Consider the following 25,426-nt stretch of genomic DNA (forward strand, 5'->3'; position numbering starts at 1 on the left):
AAAGACTAACATAACTCCGTATCTGACCAATCAAAAGACGCGTTATAAACTTTTGCCTTTCAAGATGGCGGCGCCCATGCGATTATCAACCAGATGTCTATTTGGAGAAGGAAGACCATGTTTATCAAGAATTATCAGAGAAAGAAAGACAGAAGGGCTGACTTTTAGTCAAATACGCCAAACAGCTTCCCCGTCACGAGGTATGCATTGCATGGACATTCCTCGTGAACAAAAAAATGAAAAGTAATGACATGATGCTGTGACCTCCCGGACCGAACTACAGTCATGGGACATTAGCTGCGATGACGTAGCTCTGAACGACGGACGGGAGATTTCTTACAGATGGTCGTCGTCAGAGCTACGATTCCGTCCCATTGACTGTAGTGTTGCAAAATATCCAAAGTTTTAAAGCACTTTTGAATGGCTCGCATCTCTGACACGGCCCAAGTCTCGCGCTCCAAATATGGCAACTAGTACCATATATGGAATGACCTACAAATTTTCACTACGAAAGAAATATAATGTTACAAAGTTTTTAACATGAACTTAAAAAATTCTTTTTCGCTAAATTTTAAATAATACTTACATTTATTCAGTTTCACCGTGTTTATTCTTAGTTTGTTGGCTTTTTGAAACTTTAAAGATGCTCCACCGCCGACAGAGCATAAATGATATTAATCACTTGAACAATAATTGGTGTTTAATCATGTATATTTATGTCTAATTAACACAAAAACATTATAAAATAATTTATTTTGCCTTTGGTGCATGCAGTGTCAATTCTTAATTCCATATAGGATATAGTGTCACGGAATTTTTTCGGGATGCAATTAATTATTTTTTGGAACTTTATACTTGAAATGAAATTAGAAGCTCAAACTTTTCAATGGTTGTAATGGTGTAAAGTAAGTAACTTTTGTAACTGAAGAAAGATACTAAATCGTCTGCTCGTGTTTTTGATAGTGAAAAAAAGTTGGTTAAAGTCATTATTTCAAGTATAAATCTTGGCAGACCTGCAGTTTTTTATACAGGCCTGCGAGGGCTTTGTCAAGGCTCGTCTGAAAACAATATAAAATCACCAGGTCCGTCTTTATTTAATAAACGAACAACTAGGTCCAACCAGTCAAACCATATAATCGAAAATGGCCCTGTTGAATGTTTCATTTCGTCACAGTTTCCGGTAAATCAAACTTGGCGGTGTATTTGAACAGAATTATACATGTGTTGTGTTTGCCTTGGATTTTACCACTAATAGTTGATGAAACATTAATAATTATAATTGAAAGGTTTGTGAATTGAATATTGATCATAGTTGTCAGAACAATACAGTTACATAAGGATATTATCCGAAAAATATATTTTTATCAGCTCAAAGTGCGCATGTGGATCACAGTGGGGCTTGCAACACTAGCGGTAACGGGGTGGAATTCATACCCTGCCGGGAACCGGAGTGGAGGCAGGGTATGATTATTCGTTCTAATGGGACATAAGTATTCGTCACTGGTTTTTTTTCCCTATATATTCTATGTATATTTACCGTTTTTCTTTGGATCTTCCTTATCTCATCTATTGATGGAATTCAACCAAATTTGACACACTTATAGACAATTGTCTACAACTTCAGCTCATAATTTTTGCTAATCCCTATTGAGATTCCTCCTCTAGACTCTTTTATATTCGGACGTTTGATAGATGTCTCTCGTCGACGAGAAAAGCAAAAAAGAAAGCAAAACTTTTTCGTTGTCATTTTGGTAAGAACAAAGAAGGAAATGACGTTGTAAAATTAAGTGGTGCACCAAAATAATGATATTTCGAAAACATTATGAGCTGAAAGTGTAGACAATTCTCTATAAGTATGCCAAATTTGGTGAAAATCTATCAATAAATGAGATCAGGAGATTAAAAGAAAAAAAAAGTGAAAATACATTGAATATATAGCAAACAAACAACAGTGACGAATACTTATGTCCCACGACTGTAGATAATTCACAAGTATTAGCTTCCCAAAAAGCTAAGTATGCTACGCAGAAGCTTATATTAACCAAAGAAAAGAATATGGAAATTAAACAATGATATGATTATATTGCTTAAAGCAATTTCAAATGTTATGTTGGATGCCATTTTATGATTTGACACTAACTTACAAACGAACAATTTTATTATTCTTTTGTCACCAACAAAATAAAAAAGGTTTTATGCAGAGATTGCTAAGCTCAGAAAAAAAAGAAAAAAAGAAAATTATTAAACTTTATCGCATATGTTTCTTTGTTTTTCTTTGTTCCATTTTCATTCCGCTTATAGTATGTACTGTCATTTAGTCCAGTAAAGATAAAAAAAAATATAGGCCTAACCTCCAAATAATTGCAACAGAATTTGTTTTCTGCTTTTTTGGTTGGAGGGTGTATAGTAAGACAAACTTTAGGTTAGTACTGATATAAGGAAGCGTATTAGACTCATATAGGAAAATATTTTTCAGGATAATGAAAAGATTTTATTTGGCGGCTGCCATATATAGTCATCTTGTGGCCGCCAAACTATAGTAAGACAAACTTTAGGTTAGTACTGCAGATATAAGGAAGCGTATTAGACTCATATAGGAAAATATTTTTCAGGATAATGAAAAGATTTTATTTGGCGGCTGCCATATAGTCATCTTGTGGCCGCCACTTAATTTTTCTGGCAGCCGTCAGATAATTATTTGGCGGCTGCCAAATAAAACATTTTCGTTATCCTAAAAAATATTTTCCTGTGTGAGCCTAACACAGTTCCGTACAAATAAGTTGAAGTTATACAATAATTGCAGTCAATTCAAGAAATAATGAAGGATGAAAACAGCCCTTTTTGAATTTAGCCAGTATTACCATTTTTAGCCAGTATTACCATTTTTAGCCAGTATTTTTAGCCAGTATTACCATTTTTAGCCAGTATTGCCATTTTTAGCCAGTATTACCATTTTTAGCCAGTATTACCATTTTTGCTCTTTTTAGATGCAAATATTTAATGAAGATTACGTACTTGAACTTTAAGAAAATTAATCAAGGTACATAACAGGTTCCAGGTATGAATGGAAAATCATACAATTTTAATTTATGACAAGTTTGATTTATCAAATACAGTAGAACTCGAGTGTTCGAATTAAGCAAGTTCTCGTATCTATTGACTATCTCTTTACTTGGTATTTATAGACTAGCTCCATGTCGTAAAACGATGTAAACAAGAGAGATGTCAAAATCGCCGATGTTAGTTGCAAAATTATAACTAGAAAACTGTTCTAGGGCATGTATTGGTATATGAAAAAGAAATTGGCATTTTCGGCACATTCGTCCAAATAATCTCACTTCGAGTTATAAGACCATTTTATGTATGATTTTTGTCTAAAATTCGGAACTGGCAAGACAACTGTAGTGGACAAATGTAAACAAACAGATGAGGTCTGGTCATATTTTTCTCGTGCAGTATGAAAGTATGAGTGACGAAGCATGTAAGTCGGTTATATGAATAATGTTTGCCTTCTTGCTCATTTTGAGGCAACTTCATGAAATTCCATTGTTGCAATTATTCACAATTAGTATCCATTATAGCTGCGATGATGTAGCTCTGAACGACGGACGGAAGATTTCTGACATATGTTCGTCGTCAGAGCTACGATTTCATCCCATTGACCGTAGTGTTGCAAAACATCCAGTGATGAAAATGTTATAATTGGTGTGTGTCAAGTAATTAAATAAATTTATAATTAAATTCAACAATATCAAACATTTATAACATAAACTGGTTATTTATTTACCCACCTCCATGTCTAAATTATGTTTGTTTGTACATTTCAAAAGCTCACACCTACGACACGGCTCATTTGACCGCCATGATGCTTCTCGTTAGGAAGTCTCATGCTCCAAATATGGTGTACTCTACTGTAAACTGATCCCACTGCTGTCACCAATTGTAGCGAAAAACTGCGGGAGTTACATGTATACCTATTCCCAGCCCGCAGCCCTCGGTAGATGCCTTCTAAGGTAGCATCAGGTACCGGCCACAATACCAGAGTTTTAATTCAGTAGAATGGGTCGTCGAGTAAAACACAATTCAAAAAGTTTCATGTGTATAATTCAGCAACAATAGCATTTACAGGATACAGTTACAGTTCACAGGATAACCACTCCACTCTGAAACGTGCTGCAGGAGTACCCACACCTTTGCTCTGGTTACCAAAATGATAATAACACTAGAATATTGACCGTGTGTAATATAGATGTGGACACTGGCAGATATTCTAGACTGATGTAGCCATTTGTTATAGATAATGGGGATGGGAGGCGATTAATACCTCTCAAATAGGGGGGGCAATAAAATTGAGGGTGCCCTGCAGACGATTAGTGCCATGGCCATAGATAATTCATTACTTCAGGGATTAAGGGCCCAGCGTGTCCCCATCTAATTACCAGCTGTCAACATATAGATGCGCTATAGAAAAACACTAAATAATGATGTATAGACAAGTACTACATAATATAGAAAAATAGTACACTTCCATATATGTAATGACGTACACATTTTTACGACGGCAGAAATATAATGGCACATAGTTTTTAACTTGAATTTTAAACATTCTAGTTTGGTAAATTCCATTTAATACTTACATTTGTTCAATTTTACAATGTTTATTCTTAGTTTGTTGGCTATTTTTTAACTTCAAAATATTTTACCTGTTGAGTGTGATCATTTCGTCACGGTTTCCGGAAAGTTTGTGAATTGAATATTTATCATAGTTGAACAATACAATTACATATGGATATTATCTGAAAAATATATTTTTATCAGCCTCAAAGTGCCCGCTATGGATCACATCGGGGCTTGCAACACTATTGACAATGGGATGGAATTCATACCCTGCCTGGAATGGAGTGGAGGAAGGGTGTAATGTATGATTATTTGTTCTATATCCATTATCACTATTCTCAGTCCGGTAACAAAACTATAGCGAGAGGATTTAATATGGCATTGTTGTGTCGTCTGCAGATAAGCATCCACCTGAGCAAGACTCGGGGCACACGTGTGCTTGTTATAGAGCATGCAGATACTGTACTGAAAGTGCTCAGTCGGCTCGAAACAACGAGATATGTGGCATATTTAAATGGAAAATTAGGATTTTATGTCAAACACAATTTTGTTCTGCCAATTCGCAAGGTTTGTCATTCAATTTCCAATGTGTACATTGATTTTGTGTCCAGGTATATGTCACTTTTGTTATTTGTCCTTTATACGTTAGCCAGATTTAGCGATGCTACTATAGACATGATAGAGAATATCAAAAAAAATTGTCTACAGTGATCAAAGATCAAGAGACCCTAGCTGTGTCTCAAAAATGATAAGATCACTGGAATGGGAGCCCCTAGCCCAAAGAAGAAAAACAGCCAGAATAGTAACATTCCATAAAATCATTAATAAAACTTTGGCTATAAATCAAACATCAAATCAAGCACAAGGATCGAGAAAAAGGGGAGCACACAAATACAACCGAATTTACACCAACAAAAATGTTTATAAATATTAGTTTTTCCCTAAAACAATCACTGACTGGAATTCCTTAGCAGTTTCAGTTACAAGTGTATACCTGAAGAGGTTCATGTCTGTTATATGCTTGCTACTGAAGCTGGTAAGAAAGTACCCTTGCCAACCACTACCACCCTGGAAAAAATCAATTTTATCATATCAAAAACATATTTATATAATTATATCATGTACAATGTCATGCCACCTCCCAAAGTCAAATGCACTCAATCCTTTCAGTCTGGCTCTTGAACAGGAAGAAGTCAGGTATCAGTTCTGTATTGGAGTAAAAGATACCAGGTCTATAGAGACTTGATATTGGGCCTGTAGCATGCTGGCAAGAATGCATGGATTCCAAGTTTTTTTCAAATGAATGACCTTGACGATACCATTCAAGGTCACAGGGGTCAATATGCTGCAATATTAAACAACTTCACTTCTAGGTTACATATTGTACATATGTATTAATAATCAGATGACAGTTTAAGCCCATTGGGCCTTTTGTTCATGTATCTAATGTTATACATATATTTTCTTGTGAAATTATATTTTCCATACTGTTATCCATTCCAGAGCTGAAGAAATTTTACAAGAATGCTCATGTTGTTCACGCAGATGGTAAGTACAACATATATGCCTAGAATTTTATTTGCTTGTGTATTATAAAGAAATTTTATAAAAAGATTGCTTCTGCCTTTTTAACAACAACTATTTACTGGGTCTTATCTCAATTGCTTAAAAAAAAACAACTTATGTACATGTCACAAATTTACTCAGAATAATTTGATATTTTTTTTTCAGAAAAATTGCAATATGGGATTGATTGACAAGGAAACATTTTTTATCCCTGTAGATTGAATAATGTAAGATAAAATGTATCTTTTAAAATGTTTTTGCGAGGTTGTCTCCTTAATTAGCTGTGTATACAGTCATGTATAATGTACATTTCAATATTTTTCATTGTAGGTTGGTTTGAAATCAATTTGGATAACAGAAAACTTCGAACACCAACTGGTAATCTATTCCGTGTTCCTAATGAAACCTTAGCTATGGCAGTAGCGACAGAATGGAATGCACAAAAAGACAAAATAAAAAGACATGGCATGCACCTGGTAAGTCAAAGCATTCCTAGAAATGCTTCTGTTATCATTTTTAGCTTGCCTCTCAAAGGGGGGGGGGGTGGCGTATGGAATCACTCTGACGTGGTGTCTTTGTTTGTTTGTTTGATTAATTAACGTCCTATTAACAGCTATGGTCATGTAAGGACGGCCTCCCATGTATGCAGTATGTTGTGCTGGGTGCATGTTTTGGGAGACTGCAGCATATTCATGTTGTGTCTTCTTGTATAGTGGAACTGTTGCCCTTTTTATAGTGCTATATCACTGAAGCATGCCGCCGAAGACACCAAGCAACACACCCCACCCGGTCACATTATACTGACAATGGTCGAACCAGTTGATGTGGTGTCTGCGTCGGCGTTGGAAATCCCAGGTTAAGGTTTTGATGTAAGTGTTAAAAAACTGTTATATGTAGCAACTGACATAGATTTCTTAATTAATTTAGGATTATAAGTGTTGTTGGTTTCTGCCTTGGTTTATATAGGTTCTTAGGATTTATATGTTATGGACATGGGCATTCATTTTAGGGTTAAACACTGGATTTTGAGAATTCAAAGCACAGAATTTTGAGAATTCCATGCGTCCCATTTGGTAAACTTCTTCTTGCATGATAATCTCTTACATCTCTTATGGCTGCCAGAGTCGAGCTTACATCTCTTACATCTCTTATGGCTGCCAGAGTCGAGCTTACATCTCTAATGGCTGCCAGAGTTGAGCTTTGCTGTTCTCTAATATCTCTAATGGCTACCAGAGTGGAGCTTTGCTGTTCTCAAACAGCTAGTGTTATCTTTTATTATAATAATACACCTACCATAATTCCCCCCCCCCCCCCCCCCCCCCCAAAAAAAAAAAAATCAGTGTGTATTTTTAGCTCGCCTATTCGAAGAATAGGGGGAGCTAATGTTGTCACCCCGGCGTTGGCGTCAGCGTTGGCGTCCCATTTCACGTTAAAGTTTTTGAGCAAGTTTCTGTTTCGTCAATTGTTTAAGCTTAAGTCATCATAAGTGTTTATAATTTTATTTTCCTAATGTATGTGGATGCTGAACGTGATAATACAACCAATTTTGGGCCCTTTAGGGGTTTTTAACACAAAGGCATGTATATGCCTTGTGTTTATACAAGCACGTATGGCTGACCTACATTTGTACTCATTTAAATGCGGTTGACCTCTCATTTAAATGCGATTTTTTCTTTATCTTCCTCGTATTCATATCTACCTTCCATAACACATCTTTGAATTAATAAATATCTATAATGATGATTTAATTTGGGAATAAGATACCAAGGACTCATAAAAAAGTACGATAAAGTCGCTATTTACGTAAAATGGTCAAGGCAATTTGCATAAATTATTATGACCGATGACCTTATTTCCGCCCGTCATTTGCATATGTGTACGTATCTGCGCAACTTCCGGTTGTAAGAAGGTCACACTAAAGACCAACCTGAACGACATCGGGCATTACACATAATTGATTAATCTCCCCTCGGTAGCTCCGGTTGACTAAAGACAGGATTTTGCCGATATTATTACGTGTAAATATGAAAGAATGTTCAGCAATTATATATAAAGCAATTGATATTAATAAAACAATCATGAACGATGTCTTTGTAACACGTGTGTAAAACTAGGAATCTTATGAAGTGAAATCGGTTGATAGCTTGGATCTGACGCACTATTCCATACTCAGTCAGCGGCGTAGCTAGGTCTGTATAGGCCTGCATGCCGTGGGGTGCAGGGGGCTTTCGCAGGTAGGGGGTATGGGGGGCGAAGCCCCCCAGAAGCTGACGGGAAATTGTTTCAATGTAGTAACCATTTTACTTCTTTGGTAACGTTTAACGTATATACCAATGGTTAAATGGAAGTCACAATATTTAGGTGATAACCATGCAAAACTATATACATTGTGCTTCTCCTCCTCCTTTCCTCCTCCTCCTTCTCCTCCTTTCCTCCTCCACCTCTAGACTCCCGTGACAAGTGCTCGAACAAAAAACACGGATTTGGGTGTAAATATTAAATTAGTAAGTAATGGAAGAATTTTGAGTTATTTTAACTGGTGAAAAACTTATGGAGACTATTTTAAACAAAATTATAATTAAGTTTACGTGTTGGTTTGTTTATGACAGCGAGTCAAAGACCACTGTCAAAATGGTGGAAATTGCGTAAGAAGGGACCAGTCCTCGACCACCTCAATAAAAAAAAAATTGTATTAATGACCTATTTTTCTACTTATTCTGTTCTATTTCTAACAATTACAACAACAAAAATTCTTTTCTAAATCAAAAATATGTTCATATTCGACAAAATAAAAGTCAACTATTTCGTGACAACAGAAATCACGGATTAACACGCGTTTTAACGGGGCGGGAAGTGAACCAAATTTGATCAATTCACTTTTTCGTTACTAAGGTCAAGAACATGTTGCAATTGCTTTAATAAAGTTGTTTTGCTATCATTTTTAAGATAATTATATGTTTTTAGAATATTTCTTTTCATGCGATGTTGTTTATTTTGGTATTCGTAAGTGTTTCCCGATTCAAAATCCACAATTGCTTGAGGGATTTTGGTGAAGAAGTCTTCTTCTTTAGTTTAAGTCTAATATTGTCTTCGACAAAATTCAAACATATTTAACAACTTGTTAACCGGAAATATATAGACTATTCTAATAAATTTCCAGAATGGCCTATCTTCAAGTCTTTCAAATGTGTACAAAGTTATGTTAGGCATACAGTTGGGCATATCATATATATTTATACATAATTTATATTCTGCAGCGTCACGTGTATTCATTTATACATAATTTATATTCTGCAGCGTCACGTGTATTCAAATGTTGTGTTTTTTCTGACTGTTCAAAAATGTAAGTCAGATTAATTTTTGCATGCTTGAGCATGCAAGCATGCACGGGCGCTACGCCACTGTCAGTACATACTCGTAGGGCCTACCACAACAAATACCGTACAGTAGGCCTACATGTATGTTGTACCGATATTATTTAAGCAATGATATAATGACAATCCTCATCAGACATATGCCAAATGAAGTGGAAGTTCTCTGTAATCTTTTAAAATCTCGATCGTTACGGTTTTCACGACATGCCGGAAAATGTTCTTGATACAAATAGACAAAGTTGTCGTACATGTGATGTCGTTCTAATATTATTTACATTACGTGAAGCATTATCCAAATAAAACAACATAATGCCTGTTAACTGTTCACTAAACAGAGTATTAACAACAAAACTTGTCGGAAGCGACAGTTCTTTGTTTAGAGAGTGTGTATACGGCATTCTTTTGTGACACATATGTGTTAGTCACGTGATTATTCAGTGCGGGGAACACTGGCAGGCATGTGTGTTTGTTTACGTAATGTCTGATTGCTGAATGTAAACAAATACAGACACAGACTGCTTGGCTTACAACCGATGTTGACCATGCTAAATATTTTTATACACTGGAGAACATAGACTTCATGAGGACAGCAGAATAGTTCTTCAATACATCGATGATTACGACCGGTAGGTATGACATACATATACAGCAAACTTCACAGTAATATTTTGAGAGATGGAGTTATTTGCCATGACTGATTAATTTGTAGTTATTGATTTTAGCTTAGATATTTGTGTTTATGGTTGTTTCCAAAAGAAATAATGTGACTTAAAATAAAATCTACAATTTAAAGTTTAGTATTTGGTATTTAAATGTATTTAAGACATTATAGCATATTTTTTAATTTCTAACAAGCAAAGTAAAATTAAAACTGGGAAAATGTAGAGATAAAAAAACAATAAGGCCGCCTACTGAAGTAGACTATATCAAATTAATTTTTATGTTTGATTTTGAAATATTTGTATACATGTATTACTTAGATTAATTTAACATGCAATCTGAGTGAGATATTTCCAATTTGATTATGTAGTATATATCCTAATTATTAAACTACATAATTATGTCATCATGCAGAATACATTTATTCTAAATTTGGCTGATCAATCATGAATATCACAGAGCTACATGTCCTCTATTATGAAGTCATTCAAACAGGTATGATTGTAGTGATTCTCAATTGATCCATGTGAAAATTACAAAAAGTCATGATATATGTATATGATGACAAAAAAATGTTATTTAAATTTTGTTTAAAAAAACTAACTTTTTATGAAGTGACATTTGATATTTTTTGTCTGGGAATTATTCTGTTCAATTTTAACTTCAGAGATTTACATTTCAAAATTCAATTTGCCTTGTATTTAGAATCTAAATATTTATTTTGGTACCAGGTAATCTTCTAGTCAATGATCATAATATTCCTAAAGGTTTTATTCCCGAAGAAATGAAGAGCTTCCTAAATGTATGTTTTATTGTTTTTGAAGAAATGTACAAGAAATGAAATCTGTATCGCCGGCCTAGAATAATGGAGACTGCGGGTACAAATGTGTAAGTCTAATCAACTCCTTAATTTATACTGGGTATATACTTAGCTGTTATGAAGATGTTTTTAATTAATATTTTTAATTAATAAAAAATGGTCAGTATATTATAGCTATAAGGCCTTCCATTTTGTAATTGATTAAAACCCCTCCTTGGGAAGCAGTGGCCTTATGGCTATATAAATTGAGTGCTACTGCCTCCCTACACCCCTTTTTTTCAGAGGAATGGCGAGGACCATATTTGAGATATTCATTTTAAGATTAAAGCTGTATGAATTTACAGTCCTTTGAATATGAAAATATTGGCATTGTTAAAGGGGCAATTCAGTCTAAGAGAACATTAAAATTTGTACATATATCGAAAAAAACCCAGTTCTAATGGAAATCAGATCAGTCGGTTTTACTGTGATATGCCTGAAAAGCCCATGGTGGTGACATGTGTGTGAAATGTTCCAACTCTCTCGCTGTCCGCCATTACACACTGTGGTCAAACTTCTTGTATGCCGAACCCTATCCCGTGCTCGTAGAGTAATGCAACTTTTGTCTAGAACTGCTCAAATCGCTCTGACAGTAGTGTGTTTACCTTATTATGTGAATTGTCTTGCCAAAAAATCATTTTATCACCATCTTAGTGGTTATGTAGTTCATTTGTTTAACGTGCGTGACTTTGGCTCGGGTATGGGTACAGCGTTCATATAGTACCTGCTTAATCGTATTGAACAACGATTTGATATTTCAACGATATTAATTAAAATACTTAACAATGTTGAGGAATTTGTCAATGTTTTACGTTATATGTTTCATAAGAAATGTAGAACAATACAGTTATGCTATATTTGGCTTCTTGGTTATGTAAAATAATTAGCCTGAGTGAATTGTCTCTTTAATGAGAAATCTCAATTTAAAAAAAAACCCAAATAGTGATGAATACATCTTGTGCCGGTATACAAAAATTCATCATTCAATAGAAATTCATCACACGTGCAAAAACTATTAATGTTTTCTTTTTTATTACTTGCATTTCAGACACTGAAGTAGACTGCGATGACAGAAAGACATATGCTGTTCACAAAAAGACACTAAAAACAACATGTGAATTATTTAAAGTTAATGTTAACAAAGAAGAAAGAAACCAAATGAAGGAAATGAAAACTCATGGATTTGACCAAACTCATCAATTATAAAATATTATTATGTCTCCTCATATAAAACCTATTCAATCTTTGCAGATTACAGAATTACCTCCCTTGCGGGTAGGTATCCATTGTGATGTCATTATTTTGTGTGAGAAATTCTGGTAGATTTCTCTTAAAGTATAATATTATGCCTGCAAACACATGACATCACAATCAATTCCTACCCGTTAGGGCAGATAACTCTATAATATGCAAATACAGAATATCATTAGTCAATATCTATACTATAAAGTAATCACTGTGCTGTTATATTACAAAATATATATTTTAAATTGAGCATTTAGGGGATAACATGTAGATTGACATGCATGTTGTCCTGTAATTATGGTATTTATTTCTAATTTTTATGTGTACTACCATTCAATATTTTATTTATGAAAGTATTTTTTAAAAAAAAGAAAGAAATAAGAATGTATATGAAATACAATAAACTATTATTTAGTTGTCACTTTTGTTATTTTTCAGAAATAAGAGCTATTTCAGTAAAACATCTTTTACAAACCCCTAGACTCCAGATTTGCTTAGATATTCAAACAAAAGCTGTTACAGCAGTTTATTTCTTTTAAGCCAGAAGTTACCAAAGATGAATTTAATGAAATAACTTTTGTTAAGCACCATTTGATTTTTAGACGCTTTAAATCCCCTAAGTGAGACCCCATCAAATCCCCCTAAGGATACCACTTCAAATCCACTGGTGTCCTCATTTACATATTGTAGACGTTTTAAAAAAATGCTCTTTGTGTGACCGCTTCAAATCCCCTTAGCTGGACCACTGCAAACCCCCTTAATGGGGTCAATTCAAATCCCCTTATCGAAACCACTGGATAACCCCTTAAATGGACCACTGCAAATCCCCTTAGCAGAAACACTGGTGAATAATTTAAATATTTTAAATGCTTAAAATCCCCATAGGTGACCCACTTCAAATCCACTTAAATTACCGTAATTACGCGTGAAGCATACATTTTAAATTTTTAGGTCACCTGACCATAGGTCATGATGACCTGTGATATTCTTTTTCCATTCTTGTGAACACATTAACTTGAGTAAATTTGAACCAACTTAATGAATAAACGAGTTTGAAAATCAGCTTGATTTGACTGTAAGTTACGGAATTATTGCCCTTCGCACTAATAATTATTACTGGACTTTGTTTATACGATAACTTGAGTAAGTATGCACAGAGTTTATTGAAACTTTGTGTGTAAAACAACACCGGAGAAATCCTTGGACGAGTATGAGAATCAGCGAACATTGTGAACACTATGACTTAAGTAAAATACCAAGTGTAATGAAACGTTGTGTGTAGACTAACATTGATAAGATCTCACAGGATTGTGAAAATCAACTTTATTCTACTGTAAGTTACGGAGTTATTGCCCTTTGCACTAATAATTATTTTTGGATCTTGTGAACATGATAACTTGAGTAATAGACCAACATTGGAGAGATCTTTGACAAATTCGAAAACCAGCGTGATTTGACATTAACTTACATGTTATTAAAGAGTTGTTGCCCTTTGAAATAAAATTAATGAACACTTTGAATTGAGTAAATATGCACCGATTTTAATGAAACTTTAAAGGAGACTAACATTAGAAAGATTTCGGACGAGTTCGAAAATCAGCTTGATTCGACTGTAACTTACGTAGTTATTGCCCTTTGAAATAATAATTGTTATTGGACTTTGTCTTTTTATAGAAACTATCCATTTATTTCTTATTTTCACTTTGTTATACCTACTTCAATGCTTTTTCTCTCTTTCTCAATAACTATTAGCATACGGTATGTATAAAATTTGTCTCTATCTAGAATGCAATAATTTCGTGCCAGTCTCGGAAAAGTACATACATTCATGAAAAAATTGTAATCGGCCAATTTACTCCTTTCATAACAATGGTAATGGTATTGCTATTAGAACCGACTTGATCAGGTAGCCTTTGTGTTTCAGTACTTTCAGTACTTTGATTTGAGTCTGTTAATTTGTCATATTTCCATGTTAAAGTTTTTGAGCAAGTTTCTATTTTGTCTATTGTTTAAGCTTAAGTCATCATAAATGTTTATGATTTTATTTTCCTAATGTGCATGGATGCTGAACGTGATAATACAACCAATTTTGGGCCCTTTAGGGGGTTTTGAGGTCTGTTAATTTGTCATATTTCCATGTTAAAGGTAGGTTTCGCCCAACCAAATAAATATTTTTTTTGTGAAATGCGATAAGCAGAAGAAAAGATGTAAAAACATATTAAAATATCTCAATTTAATTTCTTTATGTGTTTGAGATTGAACAAATGTGTCTTGAATACAAAATTGAAGGAAATCCTTGATTTATTACGGTGTCCGTCAGACAAAATAATATGCAAATGAAGCTGCGATGGATTGCGTTGTCGAAGTTTGGCGCATGCGCATTGTCACGCACTAAAAGTAAACAAAATGGCTGAACGAAAGTGTGCGAGATGAAAAAAAATATATCTGAATCGGCAACAAAGTGGAGGAAATTAAATGGATTCGGTAGCACCCTAGGATATCTATAGGGATTTAAATTCAGAGATGGCATGTAGCAATAGAAGAAACAGAAGCCACATCTCAAGCGGAACTTGCCGGAATCTGTTGGGACTCGTGTAACGGCATTGCACGTGGTGAGTTAAATTTCAACACATATGCCAGCGAACAAACAGCCGCAGACTTACTACATGTATATTTGGTGTACAAAGTTAGCGAGCGTATGTAAGTAACATGAAGTGTTTTAGATTATATGATATGTATAAACAGTCCCTCGCACTTCGATTTTGTTGTTGTTGTTTTTTAACTAAACATGCCATGGCAAGACTGTCACTTCTATCTGACATTTTGTTGCACGCTTCCGTTTGTTGCTGCGGCCTCGTTTTGGGAAAAAAATACGTCATGTTCTATGTAAAGCTTGACTTCGCTCTATTTTTAGAGGAGTATTTTCCTGGTCAAGCTAGGCAACTGACCACCCATATTGTTCGCTGTATGCATTGAAAATGATCTGAAGATTATATCTATGTATAGGATAAATTTCAATTTCGTAGTCTTTATATTTCATTGGGCGAAACCTACCTTTAAAGTTTTTGAGCAAGTTTCTATTTTGTCTATTTTTTAAGCTTAAGTCATCATAAATGTTTATGATTTTATTTTCCTAATGTGCATGGATGCTGAACGTGATAATACAACCAATTTGGGGCCCTTTAGGGGGTTTTGAGTCTGTTAATTTGTCATATTTCCATGTTTAAAAAGTAAATACTTGAACATCAACTTCTTCTGAATAGGCGAGCTTTGCTGTTCTCCAACAGCTCTTGTTTTTAGCCCACCATCATCAGATTTTGGTCCCTAGTTGTGCTAGTTGTGCCATACAGATTTTGAGGCTGATTGGAAAAACAAGATGGCCGCCAGGCAGCCATCTTTGATTTTGGCAGTTGAAGTTTGTTATCGATATTTCTAGAGAACTACTGAAGGGATTTTGTTCAAACTTCACATGGAGGGTACCCTTGGTCCATATTTGTGCCATACAGATTTTGCAGCTGATCGGAAAAACAAGATGGCCGCCAGGCAGCCAACTTTGATTTTGGCAGTTGAAGTTTGTTATCGATAGTTTTTGAGAACTACTGAAGGGATTTTGTTCAAACTTCACATGGAGGTTACCCTTGGTCTCTAGTTGTGCCTTACAGATTTTGAGGCTGATAGGAAAAACAAGATGGCCGCCAGGCAGCCATCTTTGATTTTGGCAGATGAAGTTTGTTATCGATATTTCTTGAGAACCACTGAAGGGATTTTGTTCAAACTTCACATGGAGGTTACCCTTGGTCCCTAGTTGTGCTAGTTGTGCCATACAGATTTTGAGGCTGATTGGAAAAACAAGATGGCCGCCAGGCAGCCATCTTTGATTTTGGCAGTTGAAGTTTGTTATTGATATTTCTAGAGAACCACTGAAGGGATTTTGTTCAAACTTCACATGGAGGGTCCCCTTGGTCCATATTTGTGCCATACAGATTTTGCAGCTGATCGGAAAAACAAGATGGCCGCCAGGCAGCCATCTTTGATTTTGGCAGTTGAAGTTTGTTATCGATATTTCATGAGAACTACTGAATGAATTTTGTTCAAACTTCACATGGAGGTTACCCTTGGTCCCTAGTTGTGCCATACAGATTTTGAGGCTGATAGGAAAAACAAGATGGCCGCCAGGTGGCCATCTTGGATTTTGATAGTTAAGGTTTGAAATCCCCATTTCTCAAAAAGTGCTGAAGGGATCTTTCTCAAATTTGATATGTAGGTTCCCCTAGGGCCCTTGATGTGCAAATTGCATTTTGGGACCAATCGGTTGACAAAATTGCTGCCAGGCAGCCATCTTGGATTTTTATATTCAAAGTTTGTTATCCCTATTTCTCAGAAAGTATTGAATGGATCTGTCTCAAATTTCATATGTAGGTTCCCCTAGGGACCTAGTTGTGAATATTGCATTTTGGGACCGATCAGTTAACAAGATGGCCGCCAGGCAGCCATCTTGGATTTTGTTATTCAAAGTTTGTTATCGCTATTTCTCAGAAAGTACTGAAGGGATCTGTCTCAAATTTCATATGTAGGTTCCCCTAGGGACCTTGTTGTGCATATTGCATTTTGGGACTGATTGGTCAACATGATGGCCGCCAGGCAGCCATCTTGGATTTTGTTATTCAAAGTTTGTTATCGCTATTTCTTTGAAAGTACTGAAGGGATCTGTCTCAAATTTCACATGTAGGTTCCCCTAGGGCCCTAGTTGTGCATATTGTGATTTGTGACCGATTGATCAACAAGATGGCCTCCAAGTAGTCATCTTGGATTTTGATAGTTGAGTTTGTTACCGCTAATTCTCAAAAGGTACTGAAGCGATCTGTCTCAAATTTTATATGTAGTATGTTTGAAAAAATTAAAAAATAGAGAAAAGATCCATCTTTCCTTTGTCAGATATAGATCATTCTTTGGTGGGCGCCACGATCCCTCTGGGATCTCTTGTTAACTCACCTGGCCCGTCAACATTTCCTTTAAATCGCTACTTGTCATAAAGTGCTGCATGGATTTTAATTAAATTTGGTCAGAAACTTCCTTAGGGGAAGGGGATCAGATTTTGCATAAATGGTGACCCTGACCCCCCTGGGGCAGGAGGGGCGGGGCCCAATAGGGGTAATAGAGGTAAATGCAATAAATCGCTACTTGTCCTAGAGTTCAGCATGGATTGCAACCAAATTTGGCCAGAAACTTCCTTAGGGGATGGGGATAAGATTTTGCATAAATGGTGACCCTGACCCCCCTGGGGCAGGAGGGGCAGGGCCCAATAGGGTAATAGAGGTAAATCCTATAAATCGCTACTTGTCCTAGAGTTCTGCATGGATTGCAACCAAATTATGCCAGAAACTTCCTTAGGGGAAGGGGATAAGATTTTGCATAAATGGTGACCCTGACCCCCCCCCGGGGCAGGAGGGGCAGGGCCAAATAGAGGTAATAGAGGTAAATCCTATAAATCCCTACTTGTCCTAGAGTTCTGCACGGATTGCAACCAAATTTGGCCAGAAACTTCCATGGGGAAGGGGTTCAGATTATGAATAAATGGTGACCCTGGCCCCCCCTGGGGCAGGAGGGGCGGAGCCCAATAGGGGTAATAGAGGTAAATCCTGTAAATCGCTACTTGTCCTAGAGTTAGTTCTGCATGGATTGCAACTAAATTTGGCCAGAAACATCCTTAGGGAAAGGGGACCAGATTTTGCATAAATGGTGACCCTGACCCCCCCCTGGGGCAGGAGGGGCTGGGCCCAATAGGGGTAATAGAGGTTAATGCTATAAATCGCTACTTGTCCTAGAGTTCTGCATGGATTGCAACCAAATTTGGCCAGAAACTTCCATAGGGGAAGGGGATCAGATTTTGCATAAATGGTGACCCTGGCCCTCCTGGGGCAGGAGGGGCAGGGCCAAATAGGGGTAATAGAGGTAAATCCTATAAATCGCTACTTGTCCTAGAGTTGGATTTTGATAGTTGAAGTTTGTTACCGCTATTTCTCAAAAGGTACTGAAGCGATCTGTCTCAAATTTTATATGTAGTATGTTTAAAAAAGTTTAAAAAGTAGAGAAAAGATCCATCTTTCCTTTGTCAGATATAGATCATTCTTTGGTGGGCGCCATGATCCCTCTGGGATCTCTTGTTAACTCACCTGGCCCGTCAACATTTCCTTTAAATCGCTACTTGTCCTAGAGTTCTGCACGGATTGCAACCAAATTTGGCCAGAAATTTCCATGGGGAAGGGGATCAGATTTTGAATAAATGGTGACCCTGACCCCCCTGGGGCAGGAGGGGCGGGGCCCGATAGGGGTAATAGAGGTTAATCCTATAAATCGCTACTTGTCCTAGAGTTCAGCACGGATTGCAACCAAATTTGGCCAGAATTTCCTTATTGGAAGGGGATCAGATTTTGCATAAATGGTGACCCTGACTCCCCTGGGGCAGGAGAGGTGGGGCCCAATAGTGGTAATAGAGGTAAATCCTATAAATTGCTACTTGTCCTAGAGTTCTGCATGGATTGAGACCAAATTTTGCCAGAAACTTCCATAGGGGAAGGGGATCAGATTTTGCATAAATGGTGACCCTGGCCCTCCTGGGGCAGGAGGGGCAGGGACAAATAGGGGTAATAGAGGTAAATCCTATAAATCGCTACTTGTCCTAGAGTTCTGCATGGATTGTAACCAAATTTGGTCAGAAACATCCTTTGGGGAAGGGAAATAAAAATTGGTATAAATTTTGGCCCGACCCATCCAGGGGCAGGAGGGGCGGGGCCCAATAGGGGTAATAGAGGTAAATCCTTTAAATCGCTACTAGTCATAGAGTTCTGAATGGAATGTAACCAAATTTGGCCACAAACATCCTTGGGGGAAGGGGAACAGAACATGTATAAATTTTGGCTCTGGTCCCCCGGCTGCAGGAGGGGCGAGGCGCAATAGGGGAAATAGAGGTAAATCCTTTAAATCTCTACTTGTCATAGAGTTCTGAATGGAATGTAACTAAATTTGGCCACAAACATCCTTTGGGGAAGGGGAACAGAACATGTATAAATTTTGGCTCTGGTCCCCCGGGGGCAGGAGGGGCGGGGCCCAATAGGGGATTTAGAGGTTAATATTAAAATTCCTTCAGAAAAGAAACAATGAACCTGTATTCAGAACATTACTTGGCATTACAAACCAGGTGAGCGATACAGGCCCTCTGGGCCTCTTGTTTTTTATCTAGACCCCTAAATCGTCTCATAATGTTCAATAGGTTATCTAGTGTGTCCATATTGATATAAACTAACTAATTCTCAATTCCCTGTGGACTGTTCGTATACTTTTAGAATTTACTTAAGATTCACAGGTTTGTTAATGTTATTTCCAAAACTGCGCACGATTAGATAATATAATGAAGCAGTTGTGTTTTATAAGCAATATGTTGTTCCATGGCCCTGTGTTAGTTGAACTATTAAACATGCATATCTTGTCCACGAGTACATTTCATGCGTATTTGGTCATTGTATCTAGTATCTGTGTTTTGTCCCGCCTTTTTTATCGGTCGTGCGTGTATTGTTACTACTATACATGCTATTCTATTTTCGTACACGGAAAGCCCCGAAATTTTGTCGAATAAATCCGTAAAACTCATTACAGAACTTTAAAAAATAAATAAGCCTAACCCTTTCTGTATGGTGTTCTGAAGGATTAAGTTCCAAATAGGAAATAGAGGTGTGTGTAGTACATACATAAGGCGGGATAGGGGCACGTTTGTTGCAGTATGATAGGGTTTTAGAAAGGGTATGAAGGGTGGCGGGGTCTACTTTTATAAATATATCCATTATGTGTATGTACATTAAAGCATGTAGTGTCTTTGTTGTTTGGGTCCATTTTCTTGTAAACTTATATTTCTTCTTGTTGATATAAACTTTATGTTTAGAGTTTTATTTTGCAGTCAAAAGTGTAACCTCCTCGAACCTGAGTTGACACACACGTACACGATATCAAATGACTTTTGACTCAAAAGAACATAACAATTTTATAGCCTAGAATATGACGATTAGAATGAGTAAACGATCGTTTTTACTATAGCAGGGTATGTTATAGATTGTATATTATATATACGGATACATTTCCACCTATCAATATAGCAACTGCACGTAGCGCGACTGTTTTAAATATCTATAATCGTCAATACCGCAACATGCCCCATTGAATTTTCCCGGCTCTTGTCACAGCTGTTGGTCTCAGATGACGTCATGAATCTACGGCCACCTGGTGATATCAGGGGCGATAAGCGATGCGATCGTTCTAGACAAGGGTCGTTGTGGACTACGTTTCAAGCACATTTTATTGAAATTACGTCAAACACAACCTGTATTTTTTGTTGGAAATCATAAAAGTGCAACACAATAAACAAATATCAACACAAAAATAGCATATTTAAAATCTGTTTTTATCACCTTTAAATTTGGTTTATAGTGAAATGGTAACACCTCATTTTTTTGACAGAATGGTTTGTCGAACACAGCACTTGATAACCCCACAGGAAAGACAAAGGAAGGAATGATTACAGCCTTGATGCATTTCTTGGAAACAGACACCATCTGGTTAGTTGTGGACTGAATATTGTCAGGCTATTGTCTGAAATAAACGTTTAATATTAATTGATACAGAATAACTGTACTGAACATTGTAAGGCTATTGTCTGAAATAAACGTTTAATATTAATTGATACAGAATAACTGTACTGAATATTGTCAGGCTATTGTCTGAAATAAACGTTTAATATTAATTGATACAGAATAACTGTACTGAATATTGTAAGGCTATTGTCTGAAATAAACGTTTAATATTAATTGATACAGAATAACTGTACTGAATATTGTAAGGCTATTGTCTGAAATAAACGTTTAATATTAATTGATACAGAATAACTGTACTGAATATTGTCAGGCTATTGTCTAAAATAAACGTTTAATATTAATTGATACAGAATAACTGTACTGAATATTGTCAGGCTATTGTCTGAAATAAACGTTTAATATTAATTGATACAGAATAACTGTACTGAATATTGTCAGGCTATTGTCTGAAATAAACGTTTAATATTAATTGATACAGAATAACTGTACTGAATATTGTCAGGCTATTGTCTGAAATAAACGTTTAATATTAATTGATACAGAACAACTGTACTGAATATTGTCAGGCTATTGTCTGAAATAAACGTTTAATATTAATTGATACAGAATAACTGTACTGAATATTGTCAGGCTATTGTCTGAAATAAACGTTTAATATTAATTGATTCAGAATAACTGTACTGAACATTGTCAGGCTATTGTCTAAAATAAACGTTTAATATTAATTGATACAGAATAACTGTACTGAATATTGTCAGGCTATTGTCTGAAATAAACGTTTAATATTAATTGATACAGAATAACTGTACTGAATATTGTAAGGCTATTGTCTGAAATAAACGTTTAATATTAATTGATTCAGAATAACTGTACTGAATATTGTCAGGCTATTGTCTAAAATAAACGTTTAATATTAATTGATACAGAATAACTGTACTGAATATTGTCAGCATGTTGTCTGAAATAAACGTTTAATATTAATTGATTCAGAATAACTGTACTGAACATTGTCAGGCTATTGTCTGAAATAAACGTTTAATATTAATTGATACAGAATAACTGTACTGAATATTGTCAGGCTATTGTCTAAGATAAACGTTTAATATTAATTGATACAGAATAACTGTACTGAATATTGTCAGCATGTTATCTGAAATAAACGTTTAATATTAATTGATACAGAATAACTGTACTGAATATTGTCAGGCTATTGTCTAAAATAAACGTTTAATATTAATTGATACAGAATAACTGTACTGAATATTGTCAGGCTATTGTCTGAAATAAACGTTTAATATTAATTGATACAGAATAACTGTACTGAATATTGTCAGGCTATTGTCTGAAATAAACGTTTAATATTAATTGATACAGAATAACTGTACTGAATATTGTCAGGCTATTGTCTAAAATAAACGTTTAATATTAATTGATACAGAATAACTGTACTGAATATTGTCAGGCTATTGTCTAAGATAAACGTTTAATATTAATTGATACAGAATAACTGTACTGAATATTGTCAGGCTATTGTCTAAAATAAACGTTTAATATTAATTGATACAGAACAACTGTACTGAATATTGTCAGCATGTTATCTGAAATAAATGTTTAATATTAATTGATTCAGAATAACTGTACTGAATATTGTCAGGCTATTGTCTAAAATAAACGTTTAATATTAATTGATACAGAATAACTGTACTGAATATTGTCAGGCTATTGTCTGAAATAAACGTTTAATATTAATTGATTCAGAATAACTGTACTGAACATTGTCAGGCTATAGTCTAAAATAAACGTTTAATATTAATTGATACAGAATAACTGTACTGAATATTGTCGGGCTATTGTCTGAAATAAACGTTTAATATTAATTGATACAGAATAACTGTACTGAATATTGTAAGGCTATTGTCTGAAATAAACGTTTAATATTAATTGATTCAGAATAACTGTACCGAATATTGTCAGCATGTTATCTGAAATAAAAGTTTAATATTAATTGATTCAGAATAACTGTACTGAACATTGTCAGGCTATTGTCTAAAATAAACGTTTAATATTAATTGATACAGAATAACTGTACTGAATATTGTCAGGCTATTGTCTAAAATAAACGTTTAATATTAATTGATACAGAATAACTGTACTGAATATTGTCAGGCTATTGTCTAAAATAAACGTTTAATATTAATTGATACAGAACAACTGTACTGAATATTGTCAGCATGTTATCTGAAATAAATGTTTAATATTAATTGATACAGAATAACTGTACTGAATATTGTCAGGCTATTGTCTGAAATAAACGTTTAATATTAATTGATACAGAATAACTGTACTGAATATTGTCAGGCTATTGTCTGAAATAAACGTTTAATATTAATTGATACAGAATAACTGTACTGAATATTGTCAGGCTATTGTCTGAAATAAACGTTTAATATTAATTGATACAGAATAACTGTACTGAATATTGTCAGGCTATATGTGTATCTATCTTTGTGGTGATAGCTTCCTTACAGTATTATTACAGTATTATTGTAGGTCAATTTGATTACAGTATTATTGTAGGTCAATTTGATTACAGTATTATTGTAGGTCAATTTGATTACAGTATTATTGTAGGTCAATTTGATTACAGTATTATTGTAGGTCAATTTGATTACAGTATTATTGTAGGTCAATTTGATTACAGTATTATTGTAGGTCAATTTGATTACAGTATTATTGTAGGTCAATTTGATTACAGTATTATTGTAGGTCAATTTGATTACAGTATTATTGTAGGTCAATTTGATTACAGTATTATTGTAGGTCAATTTGATTACAGTATTATTGTAGGTCAATTTGATTACAGTATTATTGTAGGTCAATTTGATTACAGTATTATTGTAGGTCATTTGATTACAGTATTATTGTAGGGTCAATTTGATTACAGTATTATTGTAGGTCAATTTGATTACAGTATTATTGTAGGTCAATTTGATTACAGTATTATTGTAGGTCAATTTGATTACAGTATTATTGTAGGTCAATTTGATTACAGTATTATTGTAGGTCAATTTGATTACAGTATTATTGTAGGTCAATTTGATTACAGTATTATTGTAGGTCAATTTGATTACAGTATTATTGTAGGGTCAATTTGATTACAGTATTATTGTAGGTCAATTTGATTACAGTATTATTGTAGGTCAATTTGATTACAGTATTATTGTAGGTCAATTTGATTACAGTATTATTGTAGGTCAATTTGATTACAGTATTATTGTAGGTCAATTTGATTACAGTATTATTGTGTAGGTCAATTTGATTACAGTATTATTGTAGGTCATTGATACAGTATTATTGTAGGTCAATTTGATTACAGTATTATTGTAGGTCAATTTGATTACAGTATTATTTTAGGGGATTACAGTATTGTAGGCAATTTGATTACAGTATTATTGTAGGTCAATTTGATTACAGTATTATTGTAGGTCAATTTGATTACAGTATTATTGTAGGTCAATTTGATTACAGTATTATTGTAGGTCAATTTGATTACAGTATTATTGTAGGTCAATTTGATTACAGTATTATTGTAGGTCAATTTGATTACAGTATTATTGTAGGTCAATTTGATTACAGTATTATTGTAGGTCAATTTGATTACAGTATTATTGTAGGTCAATTTGATTACAGTATTATTGTAGGTCAATTTGATTACAGTATTATTGTAGGTCAATTTGATTACAGTATTATTGTAGGTCAGTTTGATTACAGTATTGTTGTAGGTCAGTTTGATTACAGTATTATTGTAGGGTCACTTTGATTACAGTATTATTGTAGGGTCACTTTGATTACAGTATTATTGTAGGGTCAATTTGATTACAGTATTATTGAAGGTCACTTTGATTACAGTATTATTGTAGGTCAATATGATTATTTTGAAACAAAAATGATGTGGTCATTAGAATCATAATTACAACATTATAGTATAAATGAGGATTGGTTAACAGTAGCCTGAAACCACTAGCTGGGATTAGAGCTTGAATAATTGTGAAATATTGTTAATCAAACTGCTTTAACCATGTTTAGCTATAGACTGACAGAGCCGCAGGATTTAGCTGAACTACAACATACAGAATGGGATCCGATCATCAAGTGGGTGTGTGACAGGTACATCAATACTGCATTTATACCTAAAATAATTCATCTCTTTTATTTGAAGACAAACCAATACATGACTGACTTTATACCCAAAATAATTCATCTCTTTTATTTGTAGACAAACCATACATGACTGACTTTATACCCAAAATAATTCATCTCTTTTATTTGTAGACAAACCATACATGACTGACTTTATACCCAAAATAATTCATCTCTTTTATTTGTAGACAAACCATACATGACTGACTTTATACCCAAAATAATTCATCTCTTTTATTTGTAGACAACCAATACATGACTAA

General features: G+C 34.7%; 1 protein-coding gene across 1 annotated transcript; it reads left to right on the forward strand.

Annotated features, from left to right (window-relative positions):
• The first annotated feature begins 55 nt into the window (after positions 1–55).
• On the forward strand, positions 56–25,426 carry LOC138324478 (ATP synthase mitochondrial F1 complex assembly factor 2-like). The gene is made up of 6 exons (XM_069269541.1): positions 56–200; positions 6,121–6,165; positions 6,514–6,659; positions 20,830–20,927; positions 25,050–25,130; positions 25,408–25,426. Exons 1-6 carry the CDS (start codon positions 65–67, stop codon positions 25,424–25,426), a joined length of 525 nt encoding a protein of 174 aa, XP_069125642.1. The 5' UTR covers positions 56–64.

Source organism: Argopecten irradians, chromosome 5 (assembly GCF_041381155.1).
Source record: "Argopecten irradians isolate NY chromosome 5, Ai_NY, whole genome shotgun sequence".
In the NCBI taxonomy this organism is placed as follows: Eukaryota; Metazoa; Mollusca; class Bivalvia; order Pectinida; family Pectinidae; genus Argopecten; species Argopecten irradians.